Raw genomic sequence first — 12615 nt, forward strand, 5'->3', positions numbered from 1 at the left:
GCTCGGGGCTGTGATCTCTGGCATCTGGCTGGATAGATCCAAAACCTACAAGTAAGCGACTTTTCTTCTATGACTGAGAACTGGAGACTCATTCTTTGAAATGACATAGTCACTAGTAATATGGTCTCAAAAGGTTTGGGTGTGACAGCTGAGGATTCTAAGTGGTCATGAGGGTTGTTCAAATTTATCTTCTCTGGGTCCCAGATTCCTCATTTATAAAGTGAGGGAAGCTACACCCACCCTTAGAAAGATTAGAGATAGTGGACGGGAAGGCTGACCACAGTCCTCTTCTACATCCCCATCCTCCAGACAGCTTCGTGAAAGGGGTAGATGAGAAGGAAACAAAAAACAAATGTGCAAAACTCTTAGTGTTTGGAAATTTGGTAGAAACCCCAAAGAGGGACACAGAGAGAGAGAAAGTGAGAAAGCAAGCCACCAGATCTGGGACCTGAATCACGGTTGGCCATGTGGGAGTCTAGTACACTTAACCACCACACCACCAGCTAGCCCCGAGGAGGTTCTTTCACTGCCCTATTCCTATGGCTCCTTGTGGACCCTATGGGACTCACACAGTGTCCTGTGCTTACTCCAGTTTGCAGTGTGTATACCTTGATTGTTCATACCTTGTTGGGAAACACCGTGATGTGCTTTGGAACTGAATGGCCAATGCACTTCTTTCTTTTAACAAATTTTTTGCTACAGGGCACGTGCACTTGTTGGACACAGAGAGGGAGAGAGCAAGAGAGGGAAAGAAAAAAAAGAGTAAGAAAGTACTCCCTAGGGGGAATGACCATGCTGTAATCCCTTTTCTTCCATTTTTCTGAGGATTTTGGGCATACACACACATGCACCCAGATAGTTTTCAAGCCATTGGGTCCAACACTCAAACTGTGCAGTTGGCCACGTGGGATCCAGCTGCCTTAACCATCCTGCTACTTGGCTGGCCCCCAGAGTTGTCTTGAAAGGTTTTAGTGTAAGCCAGGCTATTCCAGGATACTTATTAAAACGACATATTCTTGAGCCCCACCTGATGGATGCAATTCAGTAGAGGAATCTGCATCTGTAAAAGGCAATCTGGGTGCCTCAGTTCAGTAGCAGGCATTGGAGAAAATGCTTAGAACAGAGGCCCACATCCTTCCTATCCGTTGTGACTTTCCAGTGCTCCTCATGCATGGGCTGGTGGGGCAGCTGCCAGAGTTGTCCTACACTGGGCCAGGGTGGTGTTCCGGGCTGCTTTGTCGAGGCCTCCAACGTTCCCAGTGTCTGGAGGCGACAGACAGTGGCAGACCTGTTCTCTGCCACACAGACCCGCTTCTGTGAGGCGCTGGTCAGACCAGGTCTCACTCTGGTTGCTCCAGTCAAAGGCTAATTCAGGCCATCCCTAGGGATGTGGCTGCCGGGTTTCACACGATGAGGAGCCTGGCTCAGCCTGATTACTACTGGTGGAGCTTGGCCATCGTCTTGTCTCTGCCATCTGTTAGTTACTTGCTTCAGCCAGACAAGAGAGCAGTGAGGATTGGCCACTCCCAAACCAGTGGACAGTGGTCTCCCTTTTTCCAAGGCTTGCTCTGTGGCCAGAGAAGGGAGGGGTTGGAATGTCGGTTGGGCTGTGATGTGGGCAGCCAGATGATTCAGATGAATTAGAAAATATAATGAAAGGACTGGGGCGGACACTTCCTCAGCCCTCATCAGAACCTAGATGTCACCAGTTCCTATTATGACTTGATGTCTAAATCCAGCAGTCAGCAATGAGCCATTCTTCCTGTGCTACTTACTACCAAGGCAGGGGAAGGACAGCTCTTCGTTGGCCTGAGAGAGCTCCGTGAGCCTGTCGTTTTGGTGCCAGCTCTCTTCTAAGACTCTCCTCACACTGCTGTTCCCATTGTCACCCAGGATTCTGTAGTTAGACCTGCAGATCCATCCAGTTTGGTTTGGAGGCTGGAAATTAGTGAGGACTGTTTATTCCAGGCTGGGACTATAAATAGCTTTGCTAAATTGGTCAGTGGTTTAAGATGATGCTATGGTTAAACAAGCATGGCAAAAGTTAAAAAAAAAAAAAAAGATCAGTATCTGGTGAACATGTGGGCTCGCTGAGAAAGACCGGTGTTCATGAAGTGACTTTCTGCAGAGGGGCTGAGTAGAAGAGGGGAGAAGGGTAAAGGAAGAAGCTCCTCTCCCCTCAGCAGCTGCTTGGAAGCACCAGCTGGGAGCAGCATCCTCTTGGGCTTTTCCAAAGATGCTGCCACAGAATATTGCTATTCCTGTGTGGAGTAGCAGGTTTCATATTACAGCTCTGGGTTCAAATCTCATCTTTGTATTTATTCAGCTGGTGACTTTAGTCAGGCGGATTTAACTAATCTGAGCCTCCGTTTCCTTATTGGTAACTTGTAAGATAATTTATAAGGGCTGAGTCAAAATAATACATGCATATAAAGTGCTTTACAGAATTCAACACCCAATAAATGTAGGAATTAGATTGATATTATCCAGAAGGTTTCATAGGAAGGGAACCTACATACATAAAAGAACAGAAGAAGCATGACAGCTTCATATAGTCTTACCATTTATCATGAAGTAATTACTGTTGTGTGATCATTGGTTTAGTCCATCTTCCTGGTGGACAGAAAGAACTAAGAGAGTAGATGTCCCAGCACACAGCGGAGCGTTCCACATTCAGCAGGTGCCTGAAAGACACCCGTGGAATGAACGAATGAACCAATGACCCGATTAAAGTCAGAGGTGTATAACTCAACTTCTTTGCCTCTGCTTCTAGGGAGACGACCCTGGTGGTCTATATCATGACTCTGGTGGGCATGGTGGTATACACATTGACCTTGAACTTGGGACACCTATGGGTAGTGTTCATCACTGCTGGCACAATGGGGTAAGTTTCATTCATCTCTGACCTGTTTCATTGGAAAATACCATCCTATGGCTCCTGGAGCTGCCAACATCCTAGAATGATTATTGATCCCTTTTGCTTTCCTCTCACTGACCTTAGGAGATATGGAAATAGCACCCAGAGGTCTTGGTTACATTGTAGTACTTCAAAGGGCAGCCTTGGCTTGTCTATGCTGTCTGGATGGAACAAAGAATGGAGTATACCCTTGATGGGCTTCTGGGAGGCTAGGGAATGGTTAGAATCTTATTCTGAACATGGAGTCATATTGTAGAAAGTACAGGAGTCGGGATCAGAAACTCTGGAACACTGTCTCAATTCAATTGCTGTTAGACTGCAGGTAAATCGCTTAGCCTCTCTGAGCTCAGTTGCATCATATTTACGTGAAGTTAAGAGTGGTTCACCTTGCAGAGCTGTTAGGACTGAGAGAGAGAGACACCAGATATGAAAGCAGTAAGAAGGGTGGTGCAGATGCACAAGAGTAGAATTGGAATTTTCTAGATCTGTTGTATGATAAAAATATAAGAAAGAAAGACCCTTTTTGTAGGATTCTCTGCTCAGTTCTACCTCCCACTTATTTTCCTGTGGACAGTATGTGAGAGCATTTGCGTATGTGTGTGAGGGAGAGAGACAAACAATACACCTCTGGCACTCAGTCCTCATCTCCTCCTCCCTGAGGGGAACAAGGACTCTGAGCTCCAGGACCTCGAGAGCCATGGAGATGCTGCTTAGTATCCAGGCATCTCCCACTCCCAGCATAGGTCCTGTGCACTCACGGCACAGACTCTCAGCTGAAAGTGAAACTCCTTGGGTGTCCTTGCTTCTGTCAATGCTGACTCTGTTATTAATAGCTGGATGGAGAAGCAGTAGGGGGCCCTAGAGGCCTGCTGAACGCAAGGCCTACAGATTTTCTTCCCGGCCTGTTAACGGTCTCCTTTGCCTGGTACGTCCACTTAGGGGATGCCTGGATCTGTAAGGGCCTGGCATGCCTTGATGGGAAGAAATGAAACAGGGAAGAGAGTTCTAAGGGAGGAGGCGGGCTCTGCATCCTTCTTATTCTGGAGGTTCTTTGTCACCTTGTTTCTCTGCATTGGACTTCAGCTTCTTTATGACTGGCTATCTTCCCCTGGGATTCGAGTTTGCGGTGGAGCTCACGTACCCAGAATCAGAAGGCATCTCCTCTGGCCTCCTCAACGTGTCTGCACAGGTAGAGTCTTCCTGTCTGTTCTCTGCCTGGCTGCGCTGGCACTGCATTGTGGCAGCTCAGTTCTCCCCGTGGACTAGTTTATTGGCCCTGGTTTCCAGTCTTCTTTATGGATCTCCAGGTATTTGGGATCATCTTCACCATCTCCCAGGGCCAGATTATTGACAACTATGGAACCATGCCTGGAAACATCTTCCTATGTGTGTTCCTTTTCCTCGGAGCAACCCTCACTGGTGAGTTGGGGTCTGAGGGTAAGACGAGGCTCTTGATGCCCTTGAGCAAGGCTGTTGGGGCCCCTGTGCCTTGATTGATTAAACACATGGGGGGTATACATGCGAGGAGACAGATGGGGTGGGGGCTTGTTTAGGAAATTCGTTTGGGAGGGAGTAACAATGTTTTTGGGGGTGAGCGTGAGTGTTTGAGCCAGAAGATCCAGACTGTGACACTGACTTCTGTGATCATTTACCTTGGGCAAGTGGACCAACCTCTGGGAGCCTTAGTTTCCTACTCTGTGAAATAAGTATGTGGTGGTGATGAGAACAACGCGTGCTAAGTCCCTGGCAAATATAAGTGATCTGTAAGCGAAAACCAGTGTTGTTATTGACTTCTGCCTCTTAGGGACTGCAGTGATCCCTGGGTGCTACTGAGGTGACTCATGCCACCCCACTCCCTTGCCTGCCTGAAGTTGGTTAGGAATACATGCAACCTTACAAAAATGACAGTTCCTTCTCGTGGATGAACTTGGTCACCGATCCGTTTAATGACTCTGTCTTTGTCACTTTTCCTTCTTAATCTCTCGACCTCAGCATTCATTAGGGCAGATCTTCGGAGGCAGAAAGCAAACAAAGAAACCCCTGAGAATGTGAGTATGTGGGAGTTTAGGGCTGAGAACTGGGGCCAAGGCTTTTGATGAGTCTGTGACGCAGGGAGAATTCCCTGAGGGACTGGTTTTACGGAGGCAATGAAACCAGCTTGCCTCTCACAAACATGGCAGCCGAAGTGTTTCCTCAGTGGATGTTTTGGCATTTTTCTTTCCGCTATTCTTTCTCAAGCTCTCCTCCCACTTTCTACCCTCCTCCTGGTTTCCCTGCTCGGGTCCCCAGAGCATGTCACTGTCGTCAGCTGAGCAGCGCCCACTGCTTAGATCCGAAGCCAAGTCCTGAAGCTCTGGCCCCACTGCTTTCAACCTGACTCAGGGACTGAGGAGGGAAAGTGGGAGCCTGGCTTGGCCACTCTGTCATGACAGTGGTGGCCTAGTGCAATGATTCTCCTGGGATGTGGCAGCCCTGGAGGCAGGGCCCTGGGGATGGAACCAGCAGGTTGCCAGAGGAGCTCTGAAAAGACAAGTCAGAAAGTAAGAGCTGACGGTGGTAGGAGGGGAGATGACCAGGAGTATGACACAGAGCAGAAAAATGTTTCTCACCTGCTCTGATCAGCTGAAAACCACCTTAACCAAAAATGTTAGACGTCAAGTCTGAGTGATAATGAAAGGAAGTTCAAATTTGAGAAAGAATAAAAGTAAGATATTTCTTTTTAAAAAAAGATAGCAAAGTTACTACAAGTTAGTGTTATTTGTAGAAAAACTAAAGAAATGTATAAAAGTGTACAAAATTTAAAGAGCATCTTTAATTCTATCATATAGAGACAAAAATCCTGTTTTGTTGTGTTTTAGTTTTTTTTGCTGTAGGGCTTGCAGAGAGAGAGAGAGAGAGAGTGAGAAAGCAGTTCCCAGGGGTATGCCCATGTCATAATCCTTTCTCTATTTTCCTCTTGGAATTTTGACCATGCACATACATGTGTGCACAAGTTTCTGGCAAGTGTCTTCCAAGCCACTAGGTCTGGGATTAGAACCACAGAGTTGGCCATGTGGGATTCAGTGCCTTAATCAGCATACCACCCACCGGCCTGACATCTCGTTTTTTACATTTATATTTATATATCTATATTCACATATATATTGGGTCATCGGAAAAGTCATGATGTATTTTTACATAGAAAAAGTATGTTGTGACTTTTCTGACAATTTAATATGTTTGTATATGTGTGTGCGTGTGTGTGTGTGTGTGTATATAAAAACAAAAATAAGGACCAGCAGTTAGCGTAATGGCTATGTCACTGAACTCCCATGTAGTTGACTGTGGTTCTAGTCCCAGACCTGGTGGCTTAAACTCACGCCGGACGTGTGTGCATGCGTGCCTAAGATCTTGAAAGGAGAATGGAGGAGAAGGGATTGCGGCATGGCCATCCCCCTCGGGGTGATTTCTCGCTTTCTATCTATGTCTCTCTCTGTCTTTCTGGCGAGCGTATGCACCGTATAGCAAAAACCTCTCAAAAAAACAAAAACAAAAACAAACCAAAAGCAATAGAATCCTATCTGCTCTTTGACTTATTGAAAACACTATGAGGCTACTAGCTTTTTACAACATACTTTCAATGACTACAGTGTTCCATTATATGGATAAACAATGATTTCGTTAACAATTTCCCTGTCTGGGACATTAAGGTTTTTTCCAATTGTTGGTTTTTTGGTTTTTTTTTTTTTTGGAGAGGTTTTTGCTACAGGGCGTGTGTGCTCGCCAGAGAGACAGAGAGAGACATAGAGACAGGAAGTGAGAAATCACCCCCCAGGGGAGATGGTCACGCCGCAATCCCTTCTCCTCCATTCTCCTCTCGGGATCTTGGGCACGCATGCACACACACACGCACCCAACATGAGTTTTAAGCCACCGGGTCTGGGACGCAAACCGCGGTCGACTATGTGGGAGTCCAGTGACATAGCCATTACGCTAACTGCTGGTTCCCTCCAATTATTGTTATAAACAATACTCACACTGTGATTAATATCTCAGAAGCAGAATCTCTGTGCATGTTCCCATTTTCTTTTTCTTTTTTTCTTCTTTTTTGGAGAGGTTTTTGCTACAGGGCGTGTGTGCTCGCCAGAGAGACAGAGAGAGACATAGAGACAGGAAGTGAGAAATCACCCCCCAGGGGGAATGGCCACGCTGCAATCCCTTCTCCTCCATTCTCCTCTCAGGATCTTGGGCATGCACGCACACGCGCCTGGTGTGAATTTAAGCCACTGGGTCCAGGACTTGAACCGCAGTCAACTACATGGGAGTCCAGCGACATAACCATTACGTTAACTGCTGGCTCCTCTGTGCATGTTCTTAAGGACAGTATTTCTTTGAAAACTGGATCAGTGGTCTTACGCTTTTTTTTTTTTTTTTTTTTAAGATTTTTTTTGCCATAGGGTGTGTGTACTCACTGGAGAGAGAGACAGAGAGAGAAGGAAAGTGAACAATTACCCCCTAGGGGGTGGCCGTGCCACAATCCCTTCTTTTCCATTCTCTTCTCAGGATTTTGGGCATATGCACACATGTGCCTGGAGTGATTTTCAAGCTGCTGGATCCAGGACTTGAACCACACTGCCAGCCATGTGGGATCCAACACCTTAACCTCCATGCCACCTGCTGGCCCAGGTCATGCACAATTTTAGGACTTTGACATGTGTTGCTAAGGTGTTCTTAGAAAGGTGTATCAATACTACAATTCTACAATGCAGTAGCAGGGTTGAAGGGTGCCAACACTGAGAGTTTTTATCACTTTGAAAAATCTTTGCCAGTTCTTTAAGGCAGAAATGGTTTGCCTTAGAGATATTTTTATTTCTAAGCAAAAGATATTTTTAGTTTTTTAGGATATGTGTTGGCAGATAGATGATATACTTTCATTTGTTACTATTTGTCTTTTGCTATCACATTCTAGAGTTGGCAGACAGCAGCAGGTAGTGTGTGAATGGGGGAGCCTAGCAGAGGAAACTCACTGGGAAGACAAAAAAAGGCCTTAAAGCAGGAGTGATGTGCTCCAGTCCTGTATGAGCCACGGGCTGTGCTGGGTACAAAGAGACATAATGGTTTGGCACCCTTTGGTGAAAAAAAATATATATAGGGACCAGCAGATTGTGTAATGGTTACGTTGCTGGATTCCCACATAGTCAACCGTGGTTCAAGTCCCAGACCTGGTGGTTTAAACCTCACACTGGGCGCATGTGTGTCCGTGCCCAAGATCCCAAGAGGAGAATGGAGAAGGGATTGCGGTGTGGCCATCCTCCCCTGGACAGTGATTTCTTGCTTTCTGTTTGTCTCTGTCTCTCCAGAGAGTGCACATATCCTATAGCAAAAAAAAGATATAGAAATATAGTGGGCCTGGGAAAAGGTGCCTATAATAAAACAAGGTAGATTTCTGGAGTAAAGGTTTCTATTTGGAATTTGATGAATCGAATCAGTGATAAGAGATTTTATTGTGTTTACTTTACAATTTATGCTTGTGTTGGCAGATACAGGCAAACAAGGAGAAAATAAACATCACCTATAATTACCTCCCAGAGATAACCTAGGTGCATTTTAGCTCATTTCCCAGTGTTTGTATCCTGTGGCTACGCTTATGTGTATTAAGTAGTCCACTCTGCAGATTTCCCTAATAGCCTGACGATTGTTCCACATCCTTACAACCTACCACATGCCTGTATATACATGTATACCTATATTTTCAGCTCACTTAATACCTTTAATAACATTCCAGCTGTTCCAATATTTCACTATTCTTGCAGTCAGATCTTGGTGCACCTGGGCCAGGCTTGTTAATCGAGGCTGGAGTTGTTGGAGTAGGGGAGTACGGACTCCTAATGTGTGGAGTAAATGGCACTGAGTAGGAGTAGGAGCTTTAAGTTCTGGTATTGGTGCTCAGCTCTCGCATGGACCTGGGTAACTCACCATGCATCTCACTGGCATCCTTGGTAGCTTGGTATTATGGGAAGGTCAGAGTCATCCTGGGGCTGACACCAACATGAACCCAGGAAGAGCAGCCTGTCAGAGAGCAGCCCTCCTCTGGAGCCCCATCACCATATACCCTGTGGTAGTCAGTGTAACTTGCAGTGTAATTCATCATGCAGACAAATTCATTGTCAGGGTGTGATGAAGCCAGATGTCCTCTTTCTTTTCTTTTTCTTTCCTTTTTCTTTTCTTTTTTTTTTTTTTTAGGAGAGATTTTTGCTATAGGGCATGTACACTCACCAGAGAGAGACAGAGAGATGGAAATTGAGAAAACCCCCCTCCCCCAGGGGGGGATGGCCAATCCCTTCTCCATTCTCCTCTTGGGATTTTTTTGGCATACGTGCCTGGCATGAGTTTTAAGCCACCGAGTCTGGGACTTGATCTGCGGTCGACTATGCAGGAGTCCAGCGACATAACCATTATGCCATCTGCTGGTCCTAGGTATTCTACAGTTCAGGTAAAAAGAAATAGAACTTCTGGTTCAGGAGTAAAGTGGCCTTAACTATGAAAATGTGGGTTTGGGTTTCCATTTTCCTTCTAGCACATAGATAGTAGCTTTGCTTCTATTCCTACTAACCTGGAGGGGGCAGGCGTGGGTGTATGTCAGAGAGAGACTGACTTAAGTACACCCTTAGTCATCTGAATCAAGGCTCCTTATAGCCAAGGTTGACCTGGGGCCAAAAGGTTAGCACGGTTAAGAATGGAAAGACAGGGACCAGGAGTTAGCGTAATGGCTATGTCGCTGGACTCCCATGTATTTGACTGCGGTCCGAGTCCCGGACCTGGTGGATTAAACTCACGCTGGGTGCATATGCGTGCGTGCCCAAGATCCTGAGGAGAATGGAGGAGAAGGGATTGCAGCATGGCCATCCCCCCTGGGGGGGTGACTTCTCGCTTTCTAGCTCTCTGTCTCTCTCTTTCTGGCAAGCGCACGTGCCCTATAACAAAAACCTCTTCAAAAAAATTTTAAAAATGGAAAGACAGAATTTCTATAAATATTGCTTTTTTTTTTTTTTTTTTTAGGTGTTGCTATTGCTATGAGACACTGCCATGGCCTAGCCCTGAGACACTTCCTGCAGAAGAAAGCACCATTTGTCTAATTGACACGGGACTCGAGCTTGGCCCTGCATGTGCTCCTGCAGGCCTTGGGCAGTATTGGCTGTGCAGTCCTATGTCTGTGCCTGAGGGCTTCTTGTTAATCAGAAAAACCCTGGAGGTTTTTCAGGGAAAGCATTTCTTATCATTATTATTTTTTTTTGGAGAGGCTTTTGCTATAGGGCATGTGTGCTCCCCAGACAGACAGAGACAGAGAGAGAGACAGAAAGCGAGAAATCACCCCCCCCCCAGGGGGGATGGCCACGCCGCAATCCCTTCTCCTCCATTCTCCTCTCGGGATCTTGGGCACGCATGCACATGCACCCAGCGTGAGTTTTAAGCCACCGGGTCCAGGACGCAAACCGCAGTCGACTACGTGGGAGTCCAGAGACATAGCCATTACACTAACTGCTGGTCCCCAGGGAAAGCATTTCTCAAAACAGTAGGCGAATGCCCAAGTTGGCAGTGTGTATCCAGGGGCCCCATGGGATACTTCCCAGGCCACTTTCCTTTCTTGTTCCTTCTGTTTGCTCTTGGGATACTGAGTGGCCTCTGGGTATTATACTCCCCACTAGGGACAGGTAGTCCCTCTGCCAGGGGGAGAGTCCTATGCCTTTTATCCATGAGGCTGCCTTTTTGTTTTGCCTTGTAGAAACTCCAGGAGGAGGAGAGCAATACAAGCAAAGTGCCCACTGCTGTGTCTGAGGATCACCTCTGAGAGAAAAACATGGCGGTTACTCGGGAAACCTGGAGGACTTCTCGCCTCTTCCTTCAGCCTAGCTCTCATCTCAGCACAGAGGTCTTTGCTGGAGAAGCTTTGGCCAGGGAACTGGCTAGAATATCTGTGACTTAGACGTTGGTGCCTGTGCCTCCTGGAACCCACTAGAGAGCTTGGGCGGTTTAGTTGGGAGAAAGCTCACCTTCACCAAATGCAGATTTGATTTCTGCCCCCTCCCCTTTTAGATTATGGGACCTGGTGCTAGGAGAGGCTGGTGAAGGCTCTTGGAGTTAATCCCACGTTGATCCTTGCTCTCCCTCTTTACCTTTATCCTTCATGGAGAATGCTTGCAAGATTATCATGGGAAGAAAGCTTATCGGGATAGGATTTTTTTCTAGTGTTTTGAAACTCATGTGAAGCTCAGTCCTAAGCAGCAGCAAGCTACTGGGCCTGAGGTCACTCCTGGTCACCAGACTGCCTGGCTGCTCAAGGTCTGTGGGACAGGGAGCACCATCAGAAAGAAGACTCCGTCGGAACGGCTTTATTAGAACCATGTCATCAGGACTCCTGGGCCTACATTCCTCTGGCCTAACCCTCTTTCTTAAAAGCTGATCGAACCAAACATCAATAAACTTGAGAAACCTTGGCTGTGACCATGAAGGACAAATCGGTCTGGGAGGGTTAACCACTCGGTTGTGATGGTACGGGGGGGGGGCGCTACCTCCTCAGTGGGCTTATGGGGGTCTGTGATTGGGGACTCTGGTACCTTGAGTTGGAATGGGAAGGTTTTATCCTACCAAATTCTTGCCCAGAAACTGTTGTGTGCCATGGTCACCTCTGCTGTCTTTGTCTGGACGCCCCACTGGGAGAGTCAGCCATGGACCTAAGTGCCTGTTTTACCCCGAGAGAGGGCAAGCCCAGACAACTGACTCTAACCTTTACTGAAAAGTAATCTCCATTCACTCCACTCTGACAAGTCCAAAGCTGCTTCTGAGATGAGAGGAAAGGGGTAGGAGGAAAGGCATCCTTGAGTTAGGCATATCCTGCCATTGAAGGGGACAGTATTTGCACACTCAGACCCTTTCTCCATGCCCTTCTAGTAATAGTAATTTTATTCAAATGGAAGATTCCCTTTCAACCACCTCAAGCTGACCTTTTTTCCCCAGCCTACTGTCTGGCTCTCCTCTAGGTTTTAATAGTGTATCCTGAAAATAAGAGAAATTTGAGTAACTGGCCTTGTGCACTGAGCAGCCACAGTCAGACCCCTGTGCTGTCTTGCTCTGGCCACCCCCTGGTATCCATGTGCTAGAATGGCCTGTACTGGCTGCAGTGTTGGGGTGACTGGCACACGGCCCCTGATGGGAGCTGCGTGTGTGTGTATGTACGCATGTATGCCAAGATTCGAACCATGGATGGGAGGAACATGCTGTGTATATAATAATTAAGTTCATGGTGTTGGTGGAGGAAGTGATTTCGGGTGGAAGAGAGAGAAAGAGAAGGTTGCCTTCCTTTCTGATACAGAGAAAGGTGTTTACAGCCTCTCCAGATGTATTAACACATGTGCACTGAACACACTGCTTTATTTTAAAATCGTAATTTGTGTTTCTATTTGTAACAACAGATGGTTGAAGGCAATAAAAGATTCTCAAAGTGGTCTGCCTTATCATTTGGCGAGGTGGGGATGCCTTATGGTCGTATCCACAGATTACCGCACATTTCTTTTTTTTTTTTTTAATTGTCAGAGGGTGTGTGTGCTCACCAGGGAAACTGAGAGACAGAGAGGAGGGATAAAGCACCCCTCAATGGGGTGTGGTCACACCATAATACCTTCTTCATCCGGTTGGGATTGTGGGCATACACGCACATGTAT

At 46.7% G+C, this 12615-nt stretch overlaps 1 protein-coding gene across 2 annotated transcripts in view; it reads left to right on the forward strand.

The window, feature by feature from the left end:
- FLVCR2 (FLVCR choline and putative heme transporter 2) overlaps positions 1-12399 on the forward strand; it is a 70149-nt gene extending 57750 nt beyond the window's left edge. For both annotated transcript variants that reach the window (XM_014591069.2, XM_006157038.3), the window contains 6 exons: positions 1-51; positions 2774-2884; positions 4001-4106; positions 4225-4336; positions 4910-4965; positions 10680-12399. In XM_014591069.2, coding sequence (XP_014446555.1) covers positions 1-51; positions 2774-2884; positions 4001-4106; positions 4225-4336; positions 4910-4965; positions 10680-10745 — 502 coding nt within the window. In that variant the 3' untranslated portion in view covers positions 10746-12399. The remainder of the gene's footprint in view (positions 52-2773; positions 2885-4000; positions 4107-4224; positions 4337-4909; positions 4966-10679) is intronic.
- The last annotated feature ends 216 nt before the right edge of the window (positions 12400-12615 follow it).

The sequence above is a fragment of the Tupaia chinensis genome, unplaced genomic scaffold, assembly GCF_000334495.1.
Source record: "Tupaia chinensis unplaced genomic scaffold, TupChi_1.0 Scaffold000528_1, whole genome shotgun sequence".
Taxonomy (NCBI): Eukaryota; Metazoa; Chordata; class Mammalia; order Scandentia; family Tupaiidae; genus Tupaia; species Tupaia belangeri.